Genomic DNA, 12885 nt, shown 5'->3' with positions numbered 1-12885 from the left:
GACTTCCATCACGGAAAGTTCACTTTTTGAACTTCTTTGTCCATTGTTGTCCCCTGTTAGGCTGTATGATGGATGGAAGCCACAGACTGTAAAAAAGACTGACATAGTTCTATAAATGATAAAATGTTACAATGTTGTTGAGTGTTGCAGTGATTTCTTTTTAATTGCTAAATATGTTATCATTTATGGAGAATTTAAGTTGTTTGACTTTATGAATAGTAGGTTTCCCAGGTTCTTAACCTTTTCTTTCCTGGGAGAGATGCAAATGTATCTTGTCTTATCTCAAAGGAACTCTGTGTTCAAGGACAGAAAGTAGAAACTGTTAACTTGTTAAGCGTGTGTTTGTTAAAGGGGGCAGGTAGCTTGTTTGCTGATTATAAATAAACTTCAACACAGAGGCCACATAACCTGCAACTAGTACTGATTCTAGATGTTATGTCATTAATACAGTTAAATTAATATTAATACACCTAAATTGCTCAAAATTTGAGCAATTTAGGAATACCAGTGATAATAACTCACTGAATTTGCTATTTGTATTGAAATAGAAACACCTGTATAACAGCAGTATACATGCGAGCACTGTAAATGGCCTGTAAAATACTTTATGTTTACTCAGTGGGAGTCCAACAGTCTGGGACCAGTTTCTCATGAATGGGTAAGTGGTCTCAGACTTTTGGACCAACAACAACAAGTCTTATTGGTTAAAATATGTTGTGTTTATTCATTACTGTAACTTAGATGAAGATTTGACCATATTTTAAGACAAATTTTCACTTCCATAATATACAGGTTCCCATATGATCAGTGAAAGAGGTTTTGCTTGCTGCAATCATTCCTCCTGTTCATATTGGCAAATAAAGATCCCTTCCATATGTGTTTTCAATGGAAGTGATAGGAGAAAAAATACACAGTCCTCATTTTGTGCACAAATTTTTTTCAAAGTTTATTCAAATCTTATATGAGGTTTCAGGAGTCTGAGTTTGTAGAATTAAGTGGGTATCTTCCAAAGGTAGAACCTTTCTGGTACAAAATCCACTCTGTTTCCCCAGATGTGTTTCCCTGTTGAGTTGCAGGGAATGGATAATAACAAAAAAGATGGACTTTTGTACTAAAAAGGCTATGGTGGATATCCAGTTTGGAGGATATCCACTTGATTTAACTAATTTGGTAAGGTGAAGCTTCTTATTAGCTTGAGATAGACTTTTAAATACACTTGTGAGAGTATGAACAGGAGGGATGATTAAAGCAAGCAAAACCCGTTTTAATGTCCATATGGATACCTGATTGTTTTAAGACAGACATGAAAAATTGTGAAATTGTGAGCACGCACACAACTATACATATACACATACACGACTATCAGGGGTCAACAGAAGCACATATCAATGAAGGTCCCAGTTTCTGACTAAGGCAATCAGTGACCATACAGTGCCTGGCAACTGAACTAAAATATGCAGCATCTTAAATCTACTTAGACAAAGTAACAACCATGCAGCAATGCCACCAACGCACACACTTTTTGATGGTCACAGATTATGTTATAACAACACCGGTCCTCAATCCAAGGGACCCAAAGTTTTTATGCTGTGACGACATTACAAGGAGTTTCCTGTCGGACATATTTTATCGCAACACAACTCGACTCACGTGGGACGGTAAAGGTCTCATCTCAGACGTTGCTGGTTAGGTGAGTCAGTATATAGAGTTACTGCGATTGTTACTTGATAGCGCCATGCTAAACTTTCACATAAACATAACAGTGTATGTGAACCAGGTTGCTTCAGATATAATTCAGAATTCTGACTGCCTGTCTGTCTGCCATGAACTGCAGATCCTTTGCGGGACCGCGCACGGGGACAACATTGTTAAATAAATAAATAAATTAAATTATTTCCAAGGCGAAATACTGTTTAACAACGATATAAACTTCCCTGTCATCAAGATGACGACTTGGAAAGCACAAAGTTATCTGTCATGATAAAACCACACTTTTCAAGTGCCACAGTTGGTTGAAAGCTGCACTTGAATTTTGTGCATTCTAGTCAGGCTGTCTCAATCCGGTCCAAACCTTCTGACATAACTGCTCAATGCAGACACATTACTACCGGACACTATACATAATATTATAGGTAACCATCTGAAGCTCACACTGCTCGAATAATTGAAACAAAAGATATCACAGGTAAAAGGGACCAGGAGAGATGGGTCTAACATGACAGTAAAAATAACATTGTAAATACACTTCAGCCCCCTGGGGGTGGGTGTGATGAAGCCCCTTCATTACCTCTCCTTCTCTTAGCTGTCTAAGAGAGTGACATGTCTTGGTGTGGAATCTCCTCTTGAAAATTAATTTTGGTAAATTTGCACTGCAATGAACCCCTTGGCCACAGGCCTAGCTATGTGACCATTTGGGGCCTGGATTTACAGGTCCTTACAGAGTTATGAAGCGTGTTGGGAAGGTGACTTGTCCTTTGTACCACCGGAAGATACAAGTATTTGGGGGGTAGCCTGTCCTAAAATGTTTTGGGAACCAGTGACCTTGCTATTATAGATCATATGTCCACATCACTAGACCATAAGGACAAGACAATATACATTGACAGCAGTGGGCACTAAACATTGAGTTAATTCTACATACAATCAGTAAAACATTGCAATGAAGTGAAAGAGAATGAATAACCTAATGAGCTGTAAAACACTGAGAGTTACTGTGGTGGTGATCAGTAGGTCATCGAATTGAGAATGAGTTGAGTTGAGAATGAATCAAGTCTTAACAACCCTCTGGTGGTGGTTTTTCACAATTTTTTGTTGTATTGCTAGTTTTTTTTTTGATTACTTGCTTATAAACCCCACCCACTCTGATAGAATTGAAACCAAATTTCACATGCTGAGACATGACCATGGATCATTTTATATTAATTTCAGAAAAAAAAACCCTGCAGGTAATTATGAGACATTAATCTTTTTAAAGCTTTGGCACCCCCTTGGGGCCCAGTGTTCCACAACTATATAGAGATGAGCTAGTTTCTGAATATGTATAACAAATTTGTTTACACCTGATCTACTGACCAAATAGCACCAATTTCGTCCATACCTTGTTAGCCCTGTAGACCTGTTTTTATTGAAGAACAACTGCGCTCATTCAGTGATAAACATGAGTTAGCTCAAGAAAAGCTTATATCACCCAGTCAAGTGAATGGGAACGTGGTCTCAGACTTTGGACGGACTTTGTCGGCCAATAACTAACATGAAAATGCAGTACAGAAATGCGAAAGTAGGTTTGAGGTCATTTAGACGCAGTGAAACCATTACGTCATAGTGGTAATAAATTCAGTAACAACATTTCTCCAGTACTTTTGAGATTCAGTCCGATTTAGTTTCAGCACTACACTGATGGTATTCTTTGAATTTTTCCTCAGATTAAAAATGCCAAAGAAAAGCAAAGCAAAGAATGTAAAGAGACGGAGCAGTGATGATGAGCAGCGCCCTCCTAAACAGAGCAGGGTAAAGCACAGTGACACTTCAATGCCTCTGTGCTTCCACAGCCCAGTCAGCTTGTTTGAGAGCCTCATCCAGCCCATGGGGACAGAGCAGTTCTTCAGGGAGTTCTGGGAGAAGAAACCTCTCCATCTGCAGAGGTCTGACTCCAGCACAGCCTCCTACTATCAGTCTTTGTTTCAGCTGTCTGACCTGCAAAGCTTGTGTTCTCAGGGTCTGAATTACTACAGGGACATCAACGTTGTTCGCTGCATCAATGGCAAGAAAGAAGTGCTCAACAAGGAAGGGCAAGTTAAGAGTAGTGTTCTCACTAAGTACTTGGTTCAGAATAAGGCCACCATCCAATTCCACCAGCCGCAGAGGTTCAAGGTGAGAGGGCTGCCAACAAAGACAAAATTGTGACTTTTTGTTGCCTTTGGGCCAAATTATGGTTACTGCTAATGTCAATCCATCTATCAGTTAATTATTTACACTGTATTTCATAAAGTTGCACCTAATTAATATTTTTATGTTAACAACGAGTCAGCTGACTGTGTAATGTGAAGTGGGTCAAACATAGTGACAAACTCGCTTACATTTTGGCATAATATTTAGACAAAGTGCCCAAATTATTGGAAACTGTAATTTTTTCCCATATGATAAAGCTTTAAGAAAAACTAACAGGATCACCAAATATATTAAAATTGATTCCGAGCAGAAAATGAATGCTTGTATAAACTTTCATTTAAATACATTCAGTATTGCAGAGTCATACAGTATCAGTCAACACAGTAAATGTCTGTTGCTGGTGCTAGAGAAAAGGTCTGAGGTTCAACAAAGATAAAAAATACCTCATTACTGAGATATTTGGTGGATGGAGATATGTTTGGATGGACAAACATTGCCATCCCTAGAACTCTAACTAGTGAGTCAGTCTGATCAGGGCTGCAGGTCAGGCATAATTACCAGAGAAAAACTTTGGTGTGGACAGCAAAGAACAACAGTTTTTATGCATGGTATTCTGTTCTACTACACTGGATAATTAAAAAAAAAAAAACCACAACTTTATATCTGTCTAAATGATAAAATAAAGTAACCTTATCCTTTTTTCAATGATAATCTGCAACACAAAGTATAATATTTTCTTTATATAGTATATATTTTATCCCCATTCTGTGTAGGGTAGTTTATGAGTGTGGGTACATGCTTGCAGTTATACATTTTTATTTTCATAGTGTAGGTGCATTTGCCTTTTAAGAGTGACCCCCCCCCCGCGCCTCTTTCTCCACCCATGGTCCCACCCCAGTCAGTGTGCAGGTCAGTGGTTTGGTTAAAAAAATATTCCCAAACCCCACTGACCCCCTGAACACTACCGGCTCAGCACTAAGAAAGCTGACAGACACAGTTAGAGACCTGCAGCTGAACATAGTGGACATTTAGCAGTTAAAGACAACTGTTTGCTAACATGTTCGCCATAATGACTTTAAAAAGTGATAATATGTCAGGCCTTAGCTCTGTCCCAGTCTTATAGTATACACTCATTTTAAAAAGGTTTTGTGTATGCAGTGTGTTCTCTCTTGAAAACTGATTTAACCAACTTGAGCATACTTAAAAATATTAGTATGCAGACTAAAAACCATCTGATATTTGATTGTACTGTCGATGTAAACTATTTTCCCACAATGCATTGCACAAAGGAAATGGAGGCCTGTGGCAAACCCAAAGTGAATAATGAATAAATAAATAAATAAGACATTATGAAATAAATAATCATCAGGCAGAAATAAAGACAAAATATATAATTTCAAAACTTTGACATTTTCCAATACATGTTTAAACTCATTATTGAAATAATATTTAATCCAACAACTTTTTTAAAATAACATCAACAGTTATGTAATTGGCTTAGCAGCCTTTTTCAGTTTGTTTTCAAGTTCCACTGTCCCTGAGTGGCCAAAAAAATTTAATGCAATGCATGCACTACACTGGATTTCTTGTGTAACCATTTTAGATTAAGTGAAACAACAGCAGCAACAACTCAAGGTGAGTTTTATGTGCCACTTGAAATCGTTCTAAATGTTATGATAGAGCACCAAAATGATGAGTTTCAGCAGTCATATTGGTATAGCAGACATGCAGTATTTGTGTATACACTACCAGTCCAAGGTTTTAGAACACTTTTTCTACAGTTTTTGAAGCTTTTATTTAAAATGACATAATTCGGTGTCTCAGTGTTTCTGAAATTAAAGCATACAACAAATAAACTGGATGGACAACTTTAGGAAGAGACCTGGTGGTTCCAGATTATTGAGGCTAAATACATCTGTACCTAACTGTACCAATATGTATTTGGCACTCTGTGTTTGTAGTATAAACATAATTTTCAAAACCCTTTTTTCACTTAACAAAAACAGCAAAAGCTTTGTAAATGTGTCATTATTTTTTTCACTGAGAATAAGCTATCCAAGAATTTTGCGGCAAAATAAGATTTTGAATCTGATTTTAAAAAATCTGTGGCACATTTCAAAAGATCTCTGTGATGTCCCAACCTCCAGCAAACGAGTGATGACTTCCTTATAAGATCAATTAATCAAATAAACTGAGAAAGTGTGATGAAAATCTTTGAAAGGTTTTTTTTTTCCTCAAGTTTTTTTTTTTTTTTCTCCACAAGTTTCCGATCAGATACTTGAATGAAGGTTTGTCAGAAGCAGGTCATGTAGTTTTTCTTGTGCGATTTTAGGATGAGTTGTGGAGGATCCAGGAGAAGCTGGAGTGTTTCTTTGGAGCTTTGGTGGGCTCTAACGTCTACATCACACCACAGAAGTCCCAGGGCCTTCCAGTTCACTATGATGATGTTGAGGTACAGTAATGAATCCCTGACTAAACTCATTCAGCAGTCAGAGTCGCAACTATGATCAATGCGTATTTTACACTCACTTAGTTTATTAGGAACACCTAGCTCAAATGAATGCAGTCTAATACAACAGTCCTGCAATAAAACCTACCTTCCTTAAGGTTATCATTTTTTTTAAGTTATTGTCGAAACTATGTTAAAGAGTTGTTAATTCAACTGTCATTTGCAATTTGTGTTGCTGTTGAACTGTAGTGTATTATACCATGAGGTGTGTCTGTTGTTTAGCCTACCCTCATTTTTTTGAAAATAATAGGAATACCTGTCAAGATTACACAGTGCAGTTCAACAGAACCACAAACCTCATTCTGCAAAATGATCATATAGTTGAATCAGCTCATCTTTACCACAGTTTCAACAAAAGCTGAACAAACCTGCAAGAAAGAGGATTTCTTGAAGGACCGTTGTATTAGACTGCAGTAGTTTTAACTAGGTATTCCTAATAAACTGCCAGCTGAGTGTGTATGCATTATAGATCATTAAAATCTTATTTTGCAAAGTAGCTATCAACTACTGTAGCTGTCAAAAAATATGGAGGGGGTCATGCTTACCATGTTAATACACTATTGGGATGTTGGTGTTATTGATAATGAGTTTGACATGTTGCCTTCCAACTTAGTGATATATTAAACACCAGAACAGTATACAAAGCCATATACAGAAATACCACAAAACATGAATAAGCCAAGAATAAGACAAATATGAAAATAAGTTACAATATATAAAACTACAGTGGTTTAGGAAAGTATTGAGATTCCTTTCACTTTCTGCACATTTTATTGTTTTAGATTTAATTTTAAATGGATAAAATTGCCATTTTTGCTCATCAATCTACACTCATAATGACAAAGTAAAAAATGTTTTTTTTAGAATTTTTTTGCACATTTATTGTGAATCAAAAATTTAAATCTCTCAATGGCAAAAGTATTTAGACCTTTTGCTCTAGCACTCCAAATTGCATGCCAGAAGGATGGCTATCTCAGCAGCACTCCATCAATCAGGCCTTTATAGAAGAGTGGCTAGCTGGAGGCCATTTTGAGTAAAAGACGCTTCCCATCCAATCTGACGAACCTTCAGAGGATCTGCCAGGAAGAATGGGATAAACTGCCCAAATCCAGGAGCGCAAAGTTTGTAGAGACTTGTCCAAGAAGACTCAGTTTTGTAATTGCTGCCAGAGGGGCTTCTACAAAGTACTGAATTAAGGGTTTGAAATTATGAAATTTCAGTTTTTGGTTTTTAATAAATTTGAAAAAATTTATAAAAACATGTTTTTGCTTTGTAATTATGAGTTATTGAGGGTAGATTGATCGGTAAAAAAGGCAATTTTATCCATCAAAAATGAAATCTCAAAGATTGCAAAACGTTAAGGTATCTGAATATTTCCTCTGCTTGAGGAAGTGATAACTTCAATCGCCCACAACTTCAGATCTCTAGCAGAATGTCGATATTTGATGAAATGTGCGGTGAAAGGGTATGAAAATCAGGAGATACCTCACTGATTGGACTGTATACACCTAAATTGATCATGTAGCCACCCAGGCTCTACAGTCTGTCACTAAGAACTCTCAGAAAAGGTAGGTATTCAACTCATTTTGAAGACAGAGTGGGATTCTACTGACTGAATCAAGTTTGGTAATTCATTAGACTAGTCAGGGAACACAGGAGAAGAGTTTGAGATCGACATTTCCTGCCTCGCATTGACGGTATGAATATTCATCACTTATTTCTAGATTGTAGTGAACGAGAAGGCTCATAAACCTAGGTGGTAAGAGAAATGAAAAATGGATGGAGATGAGCTGTTTTTGGCTGGTTGTACAGTTTCTAGAGTAAATGTACCTGGTCTCTTTCCACAACATAATCAGCTCAACATTTTAGAAAAGTTTAAAGATATTGAGCTTTCAGAAATGTATAACATGTTTCAAATGTGAAAGAACTTTCATGAAATTGCTGCTCCTCTATGCTCGCTTCAATCATTCAGTCAGTTTTAGTTTCTCAGAGTTTCTAAGCTCAGGAGCTTTAGTGCCATGAAGAAAGCCTGCATACCAAGATGGAGGCCTTATTGCATTTTTTTTTTTACTTATGCTGATGGTCCTCTTTGCCCAGGTATTCATTCTGCAGTTGGAGGGACAGAAACAGTGGCTTCTCTACAGTCCTACTGTTCCGCTGGCAGCAGACTACAGTGTGGAATTAGAGGAAAGGATTGGCAGCCCAACCCACAATATTATACTCAAGGTACAGCTCCCCTAACTGAAAGCTACCTCAGGGGGCCCTTTATTGTCTGTCTGTTTGTCTGTCTGTCTGGTACATAAGTATTTGGAAAGTGACACTTTTTTTAAATTGATTTCTGCCTCTGTACAACACCACAATGGATTTTGAAACAAAGCCATGAAGATGTGATTGAAGTGTAGGGTTTCAGCTTTAATTCAAGGGGGTCTAACAATGATGTCGAATTAACTGTTTAGGAATTACAGCCATTTTTATATATAGTCCCTCCATTTTAAGAGACTCAAAAGTAATTGGACAAACTAAAATAATTATAAATATCAGAATTATTTTTCACAGATGAAGGATGAAAATCATTTGCTGTCAATGACTACCAGAAGTCTTGAATCCATGGACATCACCAAATGCTGAGTTTCCTTACCTTGAGATTCTTTGCCAGGCCTTTATTGCAGCTGTCTTCAAATGCTGCTTGTTTGTGTGTGTATGTGCAATCGTGAAGGTTAAAATATTCAGTTTTTGTGGAAACTGTCTTAGAGAGGTAGTTTTTAAACTTTATAAGTTTTGATGATGTAGTTTGTGGTGCTGTTAAACAAGACAACATAATAGAAATACCAGGTCAGTATAACACAGTACAGTTGAAAAATCAAGAGAGAGAGAAATAGGAGACAGGATGTTTAGCCAAAGCTATAAGGAAACTTCAGCAATTTGACTTTCTTATATCACTTGAGTATTAGTCAAATCACATGGGTATTTTCCAAAGTTACTTTCCTTTTAGCACAACATTTCTTCTTTGTGTTACTATCTCTCTAAGGGAGCTCAGTAGGGAAATACTATGGAAACAACCAGACGAATTTGGGATGATATCCATAAATTAGACTGCTAAAGTTTCACATGAGCATTGGCTTAACTTTAGAATGCATTTTTACACAGAACAAGGACTGTAGATTTTGTCCAACGTGCCTTACATTGAAAGGAACTCATCATGACCAGAATGGACAAGAGGAACAAATACAGCAATGACTGTTTCAATGTACATAGCATGCGAGTATATTTTTAAGACAGACTTGGAAAAATTGTGTTAGTTAGTTATCCTTTAATTTTCATACGCAAAGCTGTCAACAAAAGATGAGCCAAATATCTTGCTAAACATCAGTTTTTCGTATATAGATTAGAGTTATATGTTTTCTGTATGATTTAGTCATAATTCTCTCCTCACAGGCTGGAGATCTTCTGTACTTCCCCAGAGGAACCATCCATCAAGCCAGCACTCCAGCAGGAGTGGACCACTCCACTCACTTGACTCTCAGCACCTACCAGAGAATGTAAGGGAGCTTCTCTTCTCTGTAGCTCGCACTTAAATGTTGCGTCTACACAGGAGGTGTTTATTGTGCTCTCAGTATTGAGTGTACGTCATCTATGTTTTGGCATTACCCACAATCATTCTAATCATTTGTCTAAAACAAAAGAAAAAAGACTTAAAAATATGATTTGATGATTATAGTGCAAATGAAATGCGTCCTGTTACGCAACCTGTTGAGACATCTGTATTAATTGAAATACAGGCATAGTTTTTCCGTCAGACGTGACTTAGCTCTTTGCTCCCAGTTTGAAAAGATGTTGTCTGCTTTGAATTTGCAAACTAAGATCAATACAACAGAGGAGTCTTTCCTGGACTGTAAAATCAATACACACCAATCCATAAATAAATGAAAATTTGCTAGTCTGCTGCTATTCTGGGAATGATTTCACTGTATAAACTGAATCACGGTCAGTCAACAGTAAATCCCAGTGCTGTGTTAGAAGATTTAAATAATTAATTTCAGCACTGTGCCAGCTGTGTTTAATATTATTCATGATTTTTGAGAGGTATGAGTGTGCGTCTGTACCATCAAGTTGGTTTGAGCAAAAGAAAACAAACACGAGTGGAAATAATTTAATGTAATTGTGTACTGTGATTTTGCCTACGCAATCTGAGTTTATCTATTTTTTTTTTTTTTTGTCATATATTTAATTTCTTGTCATGTGCCCATATAGTCTTTTCCTGTATTGCAGCTCGGAGCATATTTGATAGCTTACTGGTCAGGTCATGAGTCTTATATTTACATTTCAGGCCAAGTCACCTTTACTCCCCTTTGCCATATGTCATAGCTAATTTCTAATCACTCTTCCCGGTAGATCACTTCAACTTCTGAGATATTTTTGGCTGTCTTGCATGCACAGCATGTTTAAGATACCCCCAGATTTTCAATGATGTTGAAGTCAGGGGCCTGAGAGGGGTGTTCCAAAGGCTTCAGCTTATGTTTCTTGAAGTAGTTCACGGTGGATTTTGAATTTTACTTTGGATCACTATCATGTTGTAGAAGCCAGCCTCTTTTCAGTTTTAGTTTCTTGACTGACTGCAGGGCATTTTCATCCAGAATTTTGTAATATTTAGAGGAATCCATTCCATGTGTGCAATGCAACTCTATCCGTGCCTGTGCCACTGCCTGGCACTGAAAAACCCCAAAGCACAATATTTCCACCCCCATGCTTAACAGTTGGCAAGGTTTTTATTTTCATGAAATGCTGCTCATTTTTTCTCCGAACACACCTTTGGTGATCCCAGTTTTAATTTCATCTGTCCACAGCACTTGTTTTCCAAATTGCTTTACATACTTAAAGACACTGCCTTTTGTGATGAGGTCACAGGTATAGTTTCCTTCTGATGACTCTTCCATGTAGTTTGTGCACAGTGGAGCGGTGCCCCACCACCCGTGTCAGCTAAACCTTCCTGCAGCTCCTTTACAGTCATATGGGAGTTTTGGTTTGCCTTTCTGCCAAGCAGACGTGCAGTTTTATCTGAAAATGTTCCTGGTCATCCAGATCTTGTCTTGACTTCCCTTAACTACCCTTAACTGCCATTTCTTAATGAAATTTTAGACAGTGGTAATTATAGCCTCCTCTGGTCTGTAGGTATCAAGTAGTTTCATTTTCAAATCCTCAGTTGCTTAGAGGAGCCCCTGGTTGCTGAGTGTTACCACAAGGTTTGAAGAGTCAGACATTTATGAGCTCTGGAATTATCATTTGACAATTCCTAATGACAATTCTTGACCTGCCTTACAAGTCCCAACAAGTTACAGAAATAAGTTATTGAGTGTTTTACAAGAAGTTGATTGCCCATGCTTTTGAACATGCCACTGTTAATTTATTTTTTTAATTTCGGGAAATAAATTGTAACAGTGCATTAATATTGTAAGAACTGAATAATCAGAAGATGTTGTCCTTACTTCTTTTCACCTCAAAACTCAAAAAAATTTGTAATTTGTAACTTTTTGCACACAAAAGTATAAGTCTCTTAAACTTCTGACATCACATCGAACATCAAAGCTGGGTATGGTAATGTGTGGTCTGTTGCATTGTGACCGCAGCCAGCAGTGATGTCGCATGGTACTATTGACCTTATGTGGCCTGTTGATTTTTTGGATTTTCCATCCTTGGGTTTCTCTTTTAACTTCTGTTTGCTATTGCTGACTATAATAGCTAAATACAAGTCAAAAGTCGAGGTCCTGATTGTTTCACACAGATGTATTGTATTGTATTGTACTTTTCTCAAACTTGGGAATATATGTCCACATTTTTGATGGTCAAATGACCTGACACCAATACATTAACCGCAGTAGCTGACTGTTGTGGTATAAACAGCTCTGATAGCTCACTTATCAGTACTATGATGCAGATTGAGTTTGGATACTTGGCAATCAATCACTAAAGCAGATGATTTTTACTTTGTTGGTTTGGAATCTGATTTATCAACATGAATAATGTCTAATAATGTAACTACCCAAATAAGCCTCCACTTGTGACTGTATTTTGGATGAAGAAATATTGTATTAACAACACTGAGCGGACAGACAACTTCTATTTTACATAGTGTTATAAACACATAATAAAACGCAAATACCAACACACTGAGCAGTCACCTTTTTAACAGTAAGATAACCAACTGATCCTGGCACTGTTAGGGCAAAGAATGGATCTAGCACCGCTACGTAAATAGCGCTGGACGTTTGTTAGACTGCCACAGGAAAAAGTCTCTCTACCTTTGTGCCATCTCTTCTGCGGATTTGTGCAAACTATCCGCAACAATTATTGTGTATCTACTTGTGCGAGTCATGCTCTCATCCGTGCAGGAGTTGCTATTGCTCTCAGACAATGTAGTGGGAGCTGTGGACAAATCAACTGCAAGCCCTTGAAGGCCACTGCAGAAGAAGAAAGTAGGAAAAGCCAGTGGG

The 12885-nt window shown here is 37.4% G+C and overlaps 1 protein-coding gene across 2 annotated transcripts in view; it reads left to right on the top strand.

Moving 5' to 3' along the window:
• Positions 1-1596: 1596 nt before the first annotated feature.
• Positions 1597-12885, top strand: part of riox2 (ribosomal oxygenase 2) — a 30477-nt gene continuing 19188 nt past the window's right edge. For both annotated transcript variants that reach the window (XM_040151264.1, XM_040151265.1), the window contains exons 1-5: positions 1597-1690; positions 3423-3870; positions 6221-6340; positions 8495-8623; positions 9833-9936. In XM_040151264.1, coding sequence (XP_040007198.1) covers positions 3430-3870; positions 6221-6340; positions 8495-8623; positions 9833-9936 — 794 coding nt within the window. In that variant the 5' untranslated portion in view covers positions 1597-1690; positions 3423-3429. The remainder of the gene's footprint in view (positions 1691-3422; positions 3871-6220; positions 6341-8494; positions 8624-9832; positions 9937-12885) is intronic.

This window comes from Xiphias gladius, chromosome 17 (assembly GCF_016859285.1).
Source record: "Xiphias gladius isolate SHS-SW01 ecotype Sanya breed wild chromosome 17, ASM1685928v1, whole genome shotgun sequence".
Taxonomy (NCBI): domain Eukaryota; kingdom Metazoa; phylum Chordata; class Actinopteri; order Istiophoriformes; family Xiphiidae; genus Xiphias; species Xiphias gladius.
The sequence above is the reverse complement of the archived record's forward strand: the minus strand, read 5'-3'. Positions and strand labels throughout refer to the sequence as shown.